This window comes from Podarcis cretensis (assembly GCF_951804945.1).
Source record: "Podarcis cretensis genome assembly, chromosome: 11".
In the NCBI taxonomy this organism is placed as follows: domain Eukaryota; kingdom Metazoa; phylum Chordata; class Lepidosauria; order Squamata; family Lacertidae; genus Podarcis; species Podarcis cretensis.
Window position 1 is genome coordinate 35,621,702 of NC_137180.1, and position 12,013 is coordinate 35,633,714.

Here is a 12,013-nt window from a genome sequence, read left to right on the forward strand (position 1 = left end):
GCTCTCCCAGCCCTCAGGCACCTTCCCTGCCCAGTCGCCGCCCTCCGCTTGGCGGACGCAGGCGCGCCTCCCCGCCCGGTGCTGAGGGGGCTTCTTCTCCACCCCAGAGGGCGCGCTTGCCTCGCACAGGACGGCGCGCTGGCCGGGTAAAGAACCCTCTCTTTCCCTTCAGAAGCGGAGACCGAAGGGAAAGAGGGGGAAAATCACCGCGCGGCTCCCGCTCAAGGTCACTCCGGGCGGCCCCAACCCAGCGACGTCAACCCCCGACGCCGAAGGGAGGCAGCCCGGCGGCCGGCCAGCGGCGCAGCGCCTCACTCCGCGCGCCCCAGCGAAGAGAAAGCGGCGCTCCTCGAGCCGCTCCGCTTGGAGGTATTCGCCGCGCTTCTTGTGCCGCCAGCAACCTCTCTCGGGTCAAGAGGCAGAGGGGGGGAAGAGAGGCGAAGGTGGGGGAGCCTATCCTGGGTGCCGTGGCAGGAATGGCGGCTGGGGCCGAGGTGCAGGAGGCGAAAGAGAGGCTCCCTTTCCCCCAGAGCGCCAATGAGAGGCTGGAGCTTTCCCGCCTCTGGGGAGGAAAACAACAGCCCACCCGCCTTCCTCCGGGTGCATTAGGCGAGGGCCGACGCTTTCCCCATCCTCAGGGCATTGCAGCTTTTTCTCTCTCCCCCCTCACAGCTTCCTGTCATGCCACCGCACTCCTCTGGGTGGCGTTTAAGGTGGTGGGGGGGTTGGTACGTGCCGACCATCACGGGGGTGGACATGGCGTGCGTAAAAGCGCTTGTGTGTCTCGGGCCGGGCGCTTGCCCGCCAGGTGTGTCCTTGGAAAAAGGCCGCGCTTTGGACTCGTTTCATTTCTCAGGCCTGGGTTGCAGGGTGTCCTCGTTGGGTGCAAGGGGTCGCCGCTCTTCACGCGGAGGAATGGGCGCTCTTGCCCCATGCAGTGTGGCCGCAGCTTAGTGGCAGAACATCTGCTGGGCTGGGAAAGTCATGCCCTGTCTCAAACCGTAGAGAGCAGCTGCCGGTCAGTCAGTAGCATGGACCATTGCTCTGCCTCTGTATCAGACAACTTCCTATGTTCCTATGCTGTCTCCTTTTTTCAGGTCATGCTCTCTGCCCTTAACTTTACTGCTGAACCAATAACACCCAGGAGCAACCATGTCTGTGTGTACAGGTTGCTGGCGCCAGATCGGATTAGTATATTCCCTTCCTTACCTGCTAACTGTAGTTGGATGACACAACATTTATCGTCTTACTAGCAAACTGATTTCCCCCCTTTCACAAACACTGCACACAATGAGTTTTGGCATTCTTAATGTTTTGTTATGGGGAAAGGGGATGCATGCAAACTGTGTAAAAAATGTTAGCAATCTAAATGGGGAAATATGCATACTTGCGGAAAAGAATGTTTCGAAGTCATCGCTGAACTCATTCTTCAGTAGGGGCATGTCAACAGATCCTTTAGGGGTGTTTTGCTCCTGTTGACTCAGCATTAAAAAAAAGAATAATATTTCATTTATTTCCTGCCTTTCCTCCAAGGAGCATCCACTTCTGTATTTTATTGGCACAACAACCTTGCAAGTTGGTTAGGCTGAGACTCAGTGACTGGCCGAAGGTCACAGCTGAGCGGATATTTGAACCAGGTCTCACAAATGCAATTCAATACTTTAACAAATGTGCCTATTTTACAAAAAAATAGCTTCAGATTTAACTGCAGAAGTGCTTCCAGCCATATGTACCCTAATCTTTTCTTATAAGTTTCAAAGGTGCACTTGTGCATGGCTACTTGCTAAGGCATACTTTTATATGCATCTCTGGCAGGCAACCAGTGACTCTCCTGATGTTATTGGACAGCAACTCCCATCATCCTTTGCCCTTGGCTGTGCTCGCTGGGGCTGAAGGGAGTCAAAGTCCAACAACAACTGGAAGGCTGAAGACTCTTCACCCCTTGTCTATGAGCTACGTGTTCCTCATGTGTTTATCTTTTCTTCAGTCAGTCATTATCAATAAACATCTATATTGAATGAAAAAAGTCACTTGTGCATCTGTCTGGCAGCAATCTATTGACATCCAGAGCTACTCTTGATTTTGAATAATGTTAGCTTTTAATGCTATCAGTCTTTAGCATAGATAACTGCATATATTGGAAGGTACGCAGTACATGTCATATGCAATCTCCTGCTTGTGTTGTAGGTGGAAGCCCATTATTCATTTCTTTGTCCTTATTTTTTGATGGAATGAGGACCTCACATCTCACTGCATTGTTAGGAACATAGGAAGTTGCTGTGTGCTGTGTCAGACTACTTGTCCCTCTAGCTCAGTATTGTTTACTCTGACTGGTAGTGACTCTCAAGGGTTTTAGGCAGGAGTCTTTCCTCCACCGTATCTGGAGATGCCAGGGGGTGAACCTGAGACCACCTGCATGCACAGCACGTGCTCTTCCACTGAACTATGATTCTTTCTCAAAAGGGTGTTGTGTTTTGGTTTTGGTTTACAAAGGGGCAGCAACCCTAAAGCTTCAGCAAGTTTTAACAAACTAAAAACTCCTCTTTATAAGCATACACACACACATGCTTATTTGCAAGATTATTATTAGTTATCCAGTTAAAGCTCCTAATTCAATGAAGTTTGATTTCCTTAGTTTTCAGTGGGAGTCTGCGGGTGGCAGGTATCTTGTATTCTAACCCAGATCCAGCTACACTTGGGTTGCTGTCCTGTACCCAATTATTTGAGAGTAAGTCCCTTCTGAAATGTATGGGAGCAAAGCTCACTGTTAAGTGAGTTCTGGTCAGTCATTACAGCTGTTGAGTTGGCTTTAAACAGGATTTAATCACAACTCATTTTAGCTGATTCTGTGTTAGTGTCTGTTAAGTGTCAGGAAATTAATTCAGAGAGATTAATTAATTCAGAGGTTTCTACTGAATCCTGTTCATGTTTACTCCAAAGTCTCATGGAGTTACTCTTGAGTAAATACACATTGGGTTGGAGCCACAGTGTACATCATGATCTTTTCTACTGTTTTGACTTCATAATTGCCATGGCATATGACCTTAGGTTCACTAATATTTCGAATCCTAATTTCCTTTCTCCTTTGCTGCAGTTCACTATGGGTAAATTTGGGTAGCATATAAATGCCAGATCTTCAAATTGTACAGTTGGCACATTCTACATTGAGACAATGTGGGGGTTGTGGGGATGGCAAGCTTTGATGACTTCATCAACAACCAAATAGGCACTCTTAATGTGTTATGGTAGAACTTCCTTTGTTTTACAGATGAAAGTTCATTGAAAATGAAACTATATAAATTTTCTAGCATAGGCGCTAGATTTCCCAATGTGAAACCCACAACAGAGAGTTCTTTGTGTTCATTATTTTGTGGTATTGAAAGAATTAAAAAAATATGTCCGCCTTCCCTTTTATATATATTTGTGTCTGCTAAATTACATTGCTACAAGATTGGTGAGGAAAGGACACTTACTCTAAAACAGCAATAAAGACGTCCATATTTTTCTTTTATGTAGACTTTATATCATTTCAAATTATTTCCATTTGTCCTGGTCTTACGACTTTCTATAATGTTTTCGCAGGGAAGTATGAAGCTTTGTTTATGGAAGGCTTTACTCTGCTTCCAGTTTGATGCTATAAATTTACCAAACGTAGAAAGAAATCACTTCTGGAAAAACCTCCATGCACAAGCCTCCTATCTGTGAGTGGGGCGCTTTTCGTTGCAGTGTCTTTAGGGGCTTAAAGGCCATGCTGCCCTTTGGCACACCTGAGGATCTGCAATGCCAAACTAAACTGCACAGGATGTGTATGTTGCTTTTTCTCTCTCTGCCCACCCCGTTCTGCACACGGATAATCAGAGAGTTCAGGCACATTCCTGTATCCCATCCTGAGCACAATTATTCTACACGTGTAAAACCTCTGCAAACCGTTTAGAGGTTCTGTTTACAATTAAGTGGCATACGAATTCTCTTAAATACGTAAAAGCTCATACTCCTCTAAGTGTTCCATTCTTTTCAATATCTCCACAATAGGGACCAGGGATGCTGTTCCCTTGTGATGGAGTAAAAGAGCTGTCGTTGCGTTATGAAAATCTTACAGAGCCCCTTGCAAGGGGCAAGATGTAAATTCTTCACAGTGTATAGCTTTTAGGTGTTTTATGCATTATGGCCTTAAAACACAGCTAAGTTGTTCTTTTTCCCATTTGGGTCGAAGCTGGTTTGGAGAAAATACACATGATCAAAGCACAGCATTTCCTAAGAAATTACAGAATAGATACAGGAAAGATGTGAGTTAACATTGGGTGTACACTGCTTCCTAGGCTGCAGTGGGGATGCACTGGATACAGACTAAACAGGAATGTGTACACAGCATTAATTACCTTACCCTACAGCAATGTTCATTGCCTAATTTATCACTTCAAGAAGCTTATATTAGCCTACAAGGGGCTTATCGGACAGTTTCTCATATGAACACTGGACAGATCCAGACCTGTTGAGCTGTAGCAAAGGCTTCATACACACCATACATGTAAAAAACATTAGTTCCTGCAGGGAATCCTGGGAACTGTAGGTTACCCCTTACAGAGCTGCAATTCCCAGCATCCTTAAACAAAGCACCATGTGACTTGTTAAGCTCCGCCCCCCGTGTTGGTGTTCTTGGAAGGAGTCTTTTACTTGCATCCACACAGTGGACTGGTATATTTTGGCTAGTCTGTGCTGTTCCCCAATATGTCTCAGACAGGTGGAACCATTTGGTTTATAATTCAACATGTCTTGCATGATGCCAGAGTGTTGTCATTTTTCTCCTTTATTGAGGGCAGGTGCCTAGAGGTAAGAGCAGGGTTGAAGTGGTTGCCTTATGAGCTGAAGCTGATCACATGGAATAAGCCCTCTTATGCAATCCAGCTAGGATAAAGTGTTGGGGAAGATGGGGACCTGCTATTTCATCCCCTCTGGATCATGTATATCACATTGAGGAGTAAAATCCTGGCCTGTTTTGTGCACAATGTGGGTTTGGGGCTAGGAAGCAAACTGCATTTTTCTTCATGGTCTCTCTTCAGTCCTTTATTTCCTTACAAGGAATCATTGCAATCATAATTACATTTTTACAGGTGTGAAGGTTTGCAATTTAACTTGTGTTGTGACCAGCCACACAAATGAGTGTTTGCTTTCTGTTTTAATAGTTGCAAATGGACTTTGGACTTCTGTCCTTCTAAGTGCATGCAAATCCTTGCCTCTTCCTGCCTGCCTGCCATGGTCTTTATTTGTCTATCTCATTTATACCCCAAGATGCTCAATGCATCTTACATGGAGTTGGCCCATTTTATCCCCCACAGCACCCCTGTGAGGTACACTAGTCTAAGAAGGATTGCATAAAGCCTCCCAGAGCTTGTTAGCTATTGATATCTGAACTCAGGTTTCCCTCAGTCAGAGTCAGCACTCCAGCCCAACCTTCTCCCAAGCTGCTTCCTTCCAGATGTTTAGGACTCCAACTCCAGCATGGCCAAAGACCAGTTGATGGGAGTTGTAGTTTAAAACATCTGGAGGGCACCAGATTTGAGATAGGCTGCTGCTCTAGCCATGCACCACAGCCTGTCGATATCTCTACATTTCAGCCACCCTGAGAGTTTATTCAATTCTACTGAATTAAGTTTACAATATTTACTAGCTTCATTGAAACAAACCTCAAGTCCCTGGTGCAGCAAGAGAGAACCATGTGGATATCTGAGCAGGGGTACCTACAAAAGTGAACAGCCCTGCCTCAGTGCTAGTGATAAACACTGATACATGTCCATCATTGCTTGCAGCCAACACTTTTTTTCCAATCTGATCCCCTGAGAACCTACCTTTGGGGCTGGGAAAGGTTGTGAAGGCATGGCAGGAGCTTGCTTGTACTGTTGTAAACAAGCCCTTCACTGAGAGCCCTTCACTGCAAATTGCATACTGACTCAGGGACCTCCAAGTGAGAGATGCTGAGGAAGTACACATAGAGGATTAAGAGACACTGTGTTGCTCAAGACACACACTTTTTTTTTTTACTTCCTTTGGGGCCTTAGAAATGGAAGAGGTTCAAACTCTGGACATGAGCTCTCTTTCTCTAGTGAGTCACCGCCCTCTTGTTTATCTGTGTGAGGTGCCTTGTCTTTGCAGCCTATGCTTGAGGTTCCTGGTAGTTATTTGCATCTGTAAAAGATCTGAGAAGACTAGCCTTATTCGTCATTTGTTGTTTGTGCAAAGTGTGCTCCTTCACCACAGTTCCTAGTAGGGAACAATTCCCACTTGTTGTGTTCCAAACTCTCCAGCCATGGAGGCAGAAAGCTATGGCCCTATGCCACACATGTTGATGTATGTGAACTATATTCTAGTTTATGTACTCCTGGGGTTAATGCCACAACTGGTTGCAGAGTTGGTCAGACTCTCCTGCCATCCATTGTATGTGGTGGGGAGGTGGTAACAGAGAGGGGGAAGGTGGGGCTCGTATCTTGAGCTTTACCCTGACTTCAGTGAAAGTATTTTCAGATTGAGCTGCCTCTTATTCTGATGTAACATAGCGTTCTCATAGGCAAGACCACTCCCTGAGCAAGCAGAGGATTCAGTTAAATTCCTCCTCTCCCAGGTCATATCCCCAACTCTGCCTGGGAGCAATCCTTTTCCCACCCAGCAGGTGTAAATAAGGGACAGACTCAATATGTGAATTATCTGTTGTTGCCCTTGGCTTAATAATCATAGTCCTCTTTTCGTTTTCGTTCTCAGGCCTACTGAAGTGGTAATGTCATTCTGATCTCCATAGAAGAAAACTTGTTATTCCTTGGTTTGAAGAGGGATTTAAAAATAATAATAATAATGTATCCAGTTCCTGGTTCCATGCATGAAGGAGATAATGGACATCCTAGGAAACTTATCTCTTTCCTTTTCGTTTTTGGCATTACGTTGTTATGTGCTGGATTTCTGCTTTCGATGTTTGTGTTGCAGACGTGCCCAAGTGGTGCCTTTGGTGACTGTAAAGGAGCCCTCAAAATCATTGGGCCTCTGCTTGCTGTTACTGGACTAGTTTGTATAATTCTGGCTCAATCGAGAGCTAAAGGCTACCTCAGAGAGGTGCAATTGCAAGATGACCAGGTGTACGGGTTTGTTTTTTGTCGAGGAAACTGCCAGTTTGCTCAGTTCCTTGTCTTTGGTTTTTTATTTTTAACTAGTGGGATGCTAATCAGCGTCCTTGGCATTTGGATTCCGGGATGTAGCCCAGGTTGGCGCTACCAGCAGTTTAACCATAGCAATACTTCTAATGTTGAACTCCAGGATTGTGGATTTCATTCTGTTCAGACCATGGGACCTTTGATTGTGCTCATTGGATTGTGTTTCTTTGTGATAGCTCACATTAAAAAGAAACAAAACATAAATTTCGTCCAGGAGTCTTCTGTCAATGAAGAAGAACAGCTGGATCCTGAATCATTTCAAGTTACAGTGGGTAAGTGAATGACACAGCCAAGAAGACTTCCAAGTGGGCAGTCCCTAGATGTCAGCAACAGGAGACACTTGCAAGGACGCCCCATTCCTCCCCAGCACTTGAGGGGTGGATTAGGAGGGGAGGGAAGAATTTTGGAATTGGAATGTGGGAATGGTGGAAGAAGAAGTCAGGGTGGGTAAGAAAATAAACTCAAGAATCTGCCAATCAAAGTATAGTTGCAAGGACTGCTTTTGAAGTACAGTACACTCCTCAGAACAGTGGTGAAATTAATGAGAGAACTGGATTCTATTTTACAAAGTATAATAGCAATACTACTACACATTGTGTTGAGAGCCCTTGTCTCAATAGCCCCTACAACAGCATGTTGGACCTTCCAGTTTATGGTGTTACACCATTTGTGTGTCTAGACCAGTGTTTCCCAACCTTGGGCCTCCAGCTGTTTTTGAACTACAATTCCCATCATCCCTGACCACTGGTCTTGTTAGCTAGGGATGATGGGAGTTGTAGGCCAAAAACATCTGGAGGCCCAAGGTTGGGAAACACTGGTCTAGACGAATGCAGATATTAAAGCTTTAATCTCCAAGCATTTTCAAAATATTTTAAGTTGGCCTGTGATCCTTTGATGAAGGGCAGTGTGGAAATTTAATAAATAATAACAATATTCTGCATGCTAATAAAAGTGCAATTGTTTTCCAACAAAGTGTAGTAGGGAAAGACTGATAAGAGTTTAATCTAATGCCTTGAAGATGCCCTAATGCCTGGGAGTGATGATTCTTAATGAAATGCACATCACAAGTAGGGCTATCTTGCGTGTTGCTCCAAAGAGAACTGCAGATAAATTTGACCTTAAAGTGTTGGATTTTTCTTTTGTAGGTGATACTGTAATGGTATTCCCACCACCGCCACCACCTTATTTCGCTGACTGTCCACTGCAAACAATAACTCCTAGCGTGGTAACAAGTGATTTGCCTTTAAGTGAAAATCCTCCACCGTACCACAGCACTTTTATTAATTGGTAAGATCATTTTTTTAAAAAAAAAATGAGCATTTTGAGCATTTTGCACATGGGCTAATGCACAGGTTGCCAAAGTGGGCACCAGTGGGCATATCAGTACCTCAGGTGGCACCCACACAAGGTCCCAGCAAAAATCTCTTCAGAAGTCAACAATACATGAGACACTGTTTGCTGCTCCTGCTCAGTTCCTGTTTGCTGCACTGCCAACATTGGGTAGGCTCTCTTAACAAGGCCCATATTTCACTGGATGCCAGGATTGGACATCCACCCTTACTTTCATTCTGAATAGAAGGAAGGTACAAAGAGGTTCTCACAGTGAGCAAGCACTGCATTGGCTTATGTAGGTATTTCCCCCCCTCTTGGGGTTGGAGGAATTCCTACTCCATTTTGAGGTCTTGGCTCTTTCTCTGGTCTTTTAAACGTGGCGGCCATTTTAAGTTGTGCCACACACCCCACAGTGCCCACTAGTCAAAGAAGACTGGCACATCCATTACCAGAGAAGATGGGTAATGGATGTGCTTAAAACTGGACTTTACATGGAAGACCAACAATTGGCTCTCCAAATACCTTCTTCCCTTCTTTTCTGTTTAGATTAGAAAGCAGCCATGAGGGGTGGGGACGCAGGAGAGAAGATTGGGTGGGTACATGGTGATGTTGCTTGGGTTTGCCTTTTCATGCTGGCAGGCCTATTCGGTTGTGTAAACCTTTTCAAGAGGAGCCAATCATTTCTATGATTTTGTATTTTTAAATTATACTTTGTTTTATTCGCCTACATAGTTTGCTGTATACCACCTGATATTTTATATGAGGGGGCAGCCTATAAATATTTTAATTAATAAATAAGCAGATTCTTGGTTTTCTCAGCACCTGGGTGCCAGACCCTAGTGCTATGCTGCTGCGAGCTCCCTGGAAGAATATAAATGTCATAAACAAGTTAAACAAGTCACAGGCATTCCATCTGAACGTACACTTCACATTACATCATTTCATTTCAGAGCCTTTGTCCTATCTTTTCGGAATCAACCAGAAATGAATCCAAGAAGCCTTTGCATCCCATGGCATGATTGGGGCATCTTCTTACTTGACAAATAAGATCTTTCACAGGTGCTGCTGTTGCGTACTGATTTGCATGCACCATGGCATGGGAAGGGTGTGCCTGTGTCCTTTTTCATTGTAGTATAACACTGCATGATTGGCTTCCTGTCAGAAGTTCGCACTTCTACATTGTCCATAGGCAAGGATATATATGAAACAATTTACCATGTGCAAAGTACTCTTTGGCTCTACCAGTTAGAATTAAACTGGCTGTATCCATGCCAGATGTAATTTTACCACTTTGGTGAATAGAACATTCTCATCATTGCTTTTAGACACCTTGGGTACTATATGTAGAAAGACGGGGTATAAATCGAAATAAGAAATATAGAGAGATTAAACATGCCAACATGTGTACCCTTTCATTATTTCTTTGCAGAGCACAGAATGCTGATGCATCAAACCTGGTTGCTTGAAGAGAGAATGAGCTACTGTATACAATGTCAGGACGTGATTCACCTTCTGAGAACTTAATCCACACTCTCTCATCCCTCTGAGCCATCTCAAAATTATAAGGGCAAACGAGCAGCTGTAAATAATGAATGTGTCTTTTCTTCCTCTCCTTACATCACCAAGATGATCCATTGGCATCCGCTTTGAACCAGCTGTAAGAAATACTCAAGAGGGAAGGTGTATAAAAGGGGAGAGAAAGAGGACTCTTAAATTACAGGGTGAAAATAGCCTGGAAGAGAAATGGAGGAGCTTTGAGCCAGCAAGGAGAGCAGCAAGCTCCACGGGCAAGAAAGTAGAAGGCCAGCCAAGCCAAGACTTCTGTTACTGGAAAACGAAGCCAAGGCAATCTACAGAGAAATACTTGGGGCACAAAGGACCCAGCACCTTAACACCTCTTCATTTGGCACCTTGTATGTAACTGGAATACCCAAAGCAATGTACGTCTCAAGTCAAGTCAGCTACCATCTGAACATAGTGCTGTGGCACACATCAAGCAGAAGGAGGGGGAAATCTGGTGGCTTTGTCTTTCTGTTTCCTTTTTCCTTTTCCTTTTTTTGGCTGTTGACAAACTCAAAAGTAAAGACACTGGAGACCTCAGAGCACAGTTGCGTGTGTGTTTGGGCTGACCCTCATGTTAACAAATTGTACATGTGAGATTTTAAGTTGATTAAACATTATGGCACAATGTACGTGGTGACTGTAGCACTTGAGTGGTGTGACCAATGGCAAGTTTTAGCCTATAGAAATAAGAGCCAAAACTGCAAGTTACGCGGGCTCCATGGCTGCTACTCTAGTAGTAGTAGTAGTAGTAGTAGTAGTAGTAGTAATAATAATAATAATAATAATTTATTATTTGTACCCCACCCATCTGGCTGGGCCTCCCATTCTGGGCAGCCTCCAACAAAGATTAAAAATACATCAAAATGTCACACATTAAAAACTTCCCTGAACAGGGCTGCCTTCAGATGTTTTCTAAATGTCAGGTAGTAGTATATCTCTTTAACATCTGCTGGCAGGGCGTTCCACAGGGCAGGCACCACTACCGAGAAGGCCTCTGCCTGGTTCCCTGTAGCTCTGCTTCTCGTAGTGAGGGAACCGCCAGAAGGCCCTCAGTACTGGACCTCAGCATCCAGGCGGAATGATGGGGGTGGAGACACTCCTTCAGGTATACTGGACCGAGGCCGTTTAGGGCTTTAAAGGTCAACACCAACACTTTGAATTGTGCTCGGAAACGTACTGGGAGCTAATGTAGGTCTTTCAAGACCGGTGTTATGTGGTCTCGGTGGCTGCCCCAGTCAGCAGTCTAGCTGCCGCATTTTGGATTAGCCCCACATAGAGCATTGCAGTAGTCCAAGCGGGAGATAACTAGAGCATGCACCACTCTGGCAAGACAGTCCGCGGGCAGGTAGGGTCTCAGCCTGCATACCAGATGGAGCTGGTAGACAGCTGCCCTGGACACAGAATTAACCCGCACCTCCATGGACAGCTGTGAGTAGTACAATGTGTAGTTATAAAACCTTCGGTGTTTCCCCACTTGAAGCTCATTGGCTGCTGCATACAGCAGGCAGGGAATCTCTGGACATGATGGTATCACATGGTTCTTATTTAATTTTACTGGGGGAGTGTGTCATGGGAGGGGCTCAGTTCGGCTTTAGCTGCACTTCCCCTGTAATGCTTGTGGTACCTGCCCAACTGAGTTATTAAATAATAAATGATGGCGAGAGAATGAGAGAGAAATTCTTCGCCACCTCAAAATATTAGAACTCTGGGGGAACATAGAGTGGACATAGCTGAAGACAGAAAGTGCTTTTCCACACTGTGCATAATTAAGTTGTGGGCTTCGCTGTCACAAGATGTGGTCATGGCCACCTGTTTAGATGGATTTTTTTAAAGGGTTGGGCAAATGACAGAGGATAGGTCCTCTGCCTCCATGATCAGATACTCAATGACAACAGCAGAATGGGGGGGGGGGGTCTCTATTG

General features: G+C 44.8%; 1 protein-coding gene across 1 annotated transcript; it reads left to right on the forward strand.

Moving 5' to 3' along the window:
• Positions 1-240: 240 nt before the first annotated feature.
• On the forward strand, positions 241-10,720 carry TMEM171 (transmembrane protein 171). Its single transcript, XM_079995218.1, is given in 6 exon segments — positions 241-369; positions 6,754-7,468; positions 8,342-8,481; positions 9,959-9,991; positions 9,995-10,051; positions 10,053-10,720. Coding segments are annotated over 5 exon segments (981 nt in total). The 5' UTR covers positions 241-369; positions 6,754-6,843; the 3' UTR covers positions 10,179-10,720.
• The last annotated feature ends 1,293 nt before the right edge of the window (positions 10,721-12,013 follow it).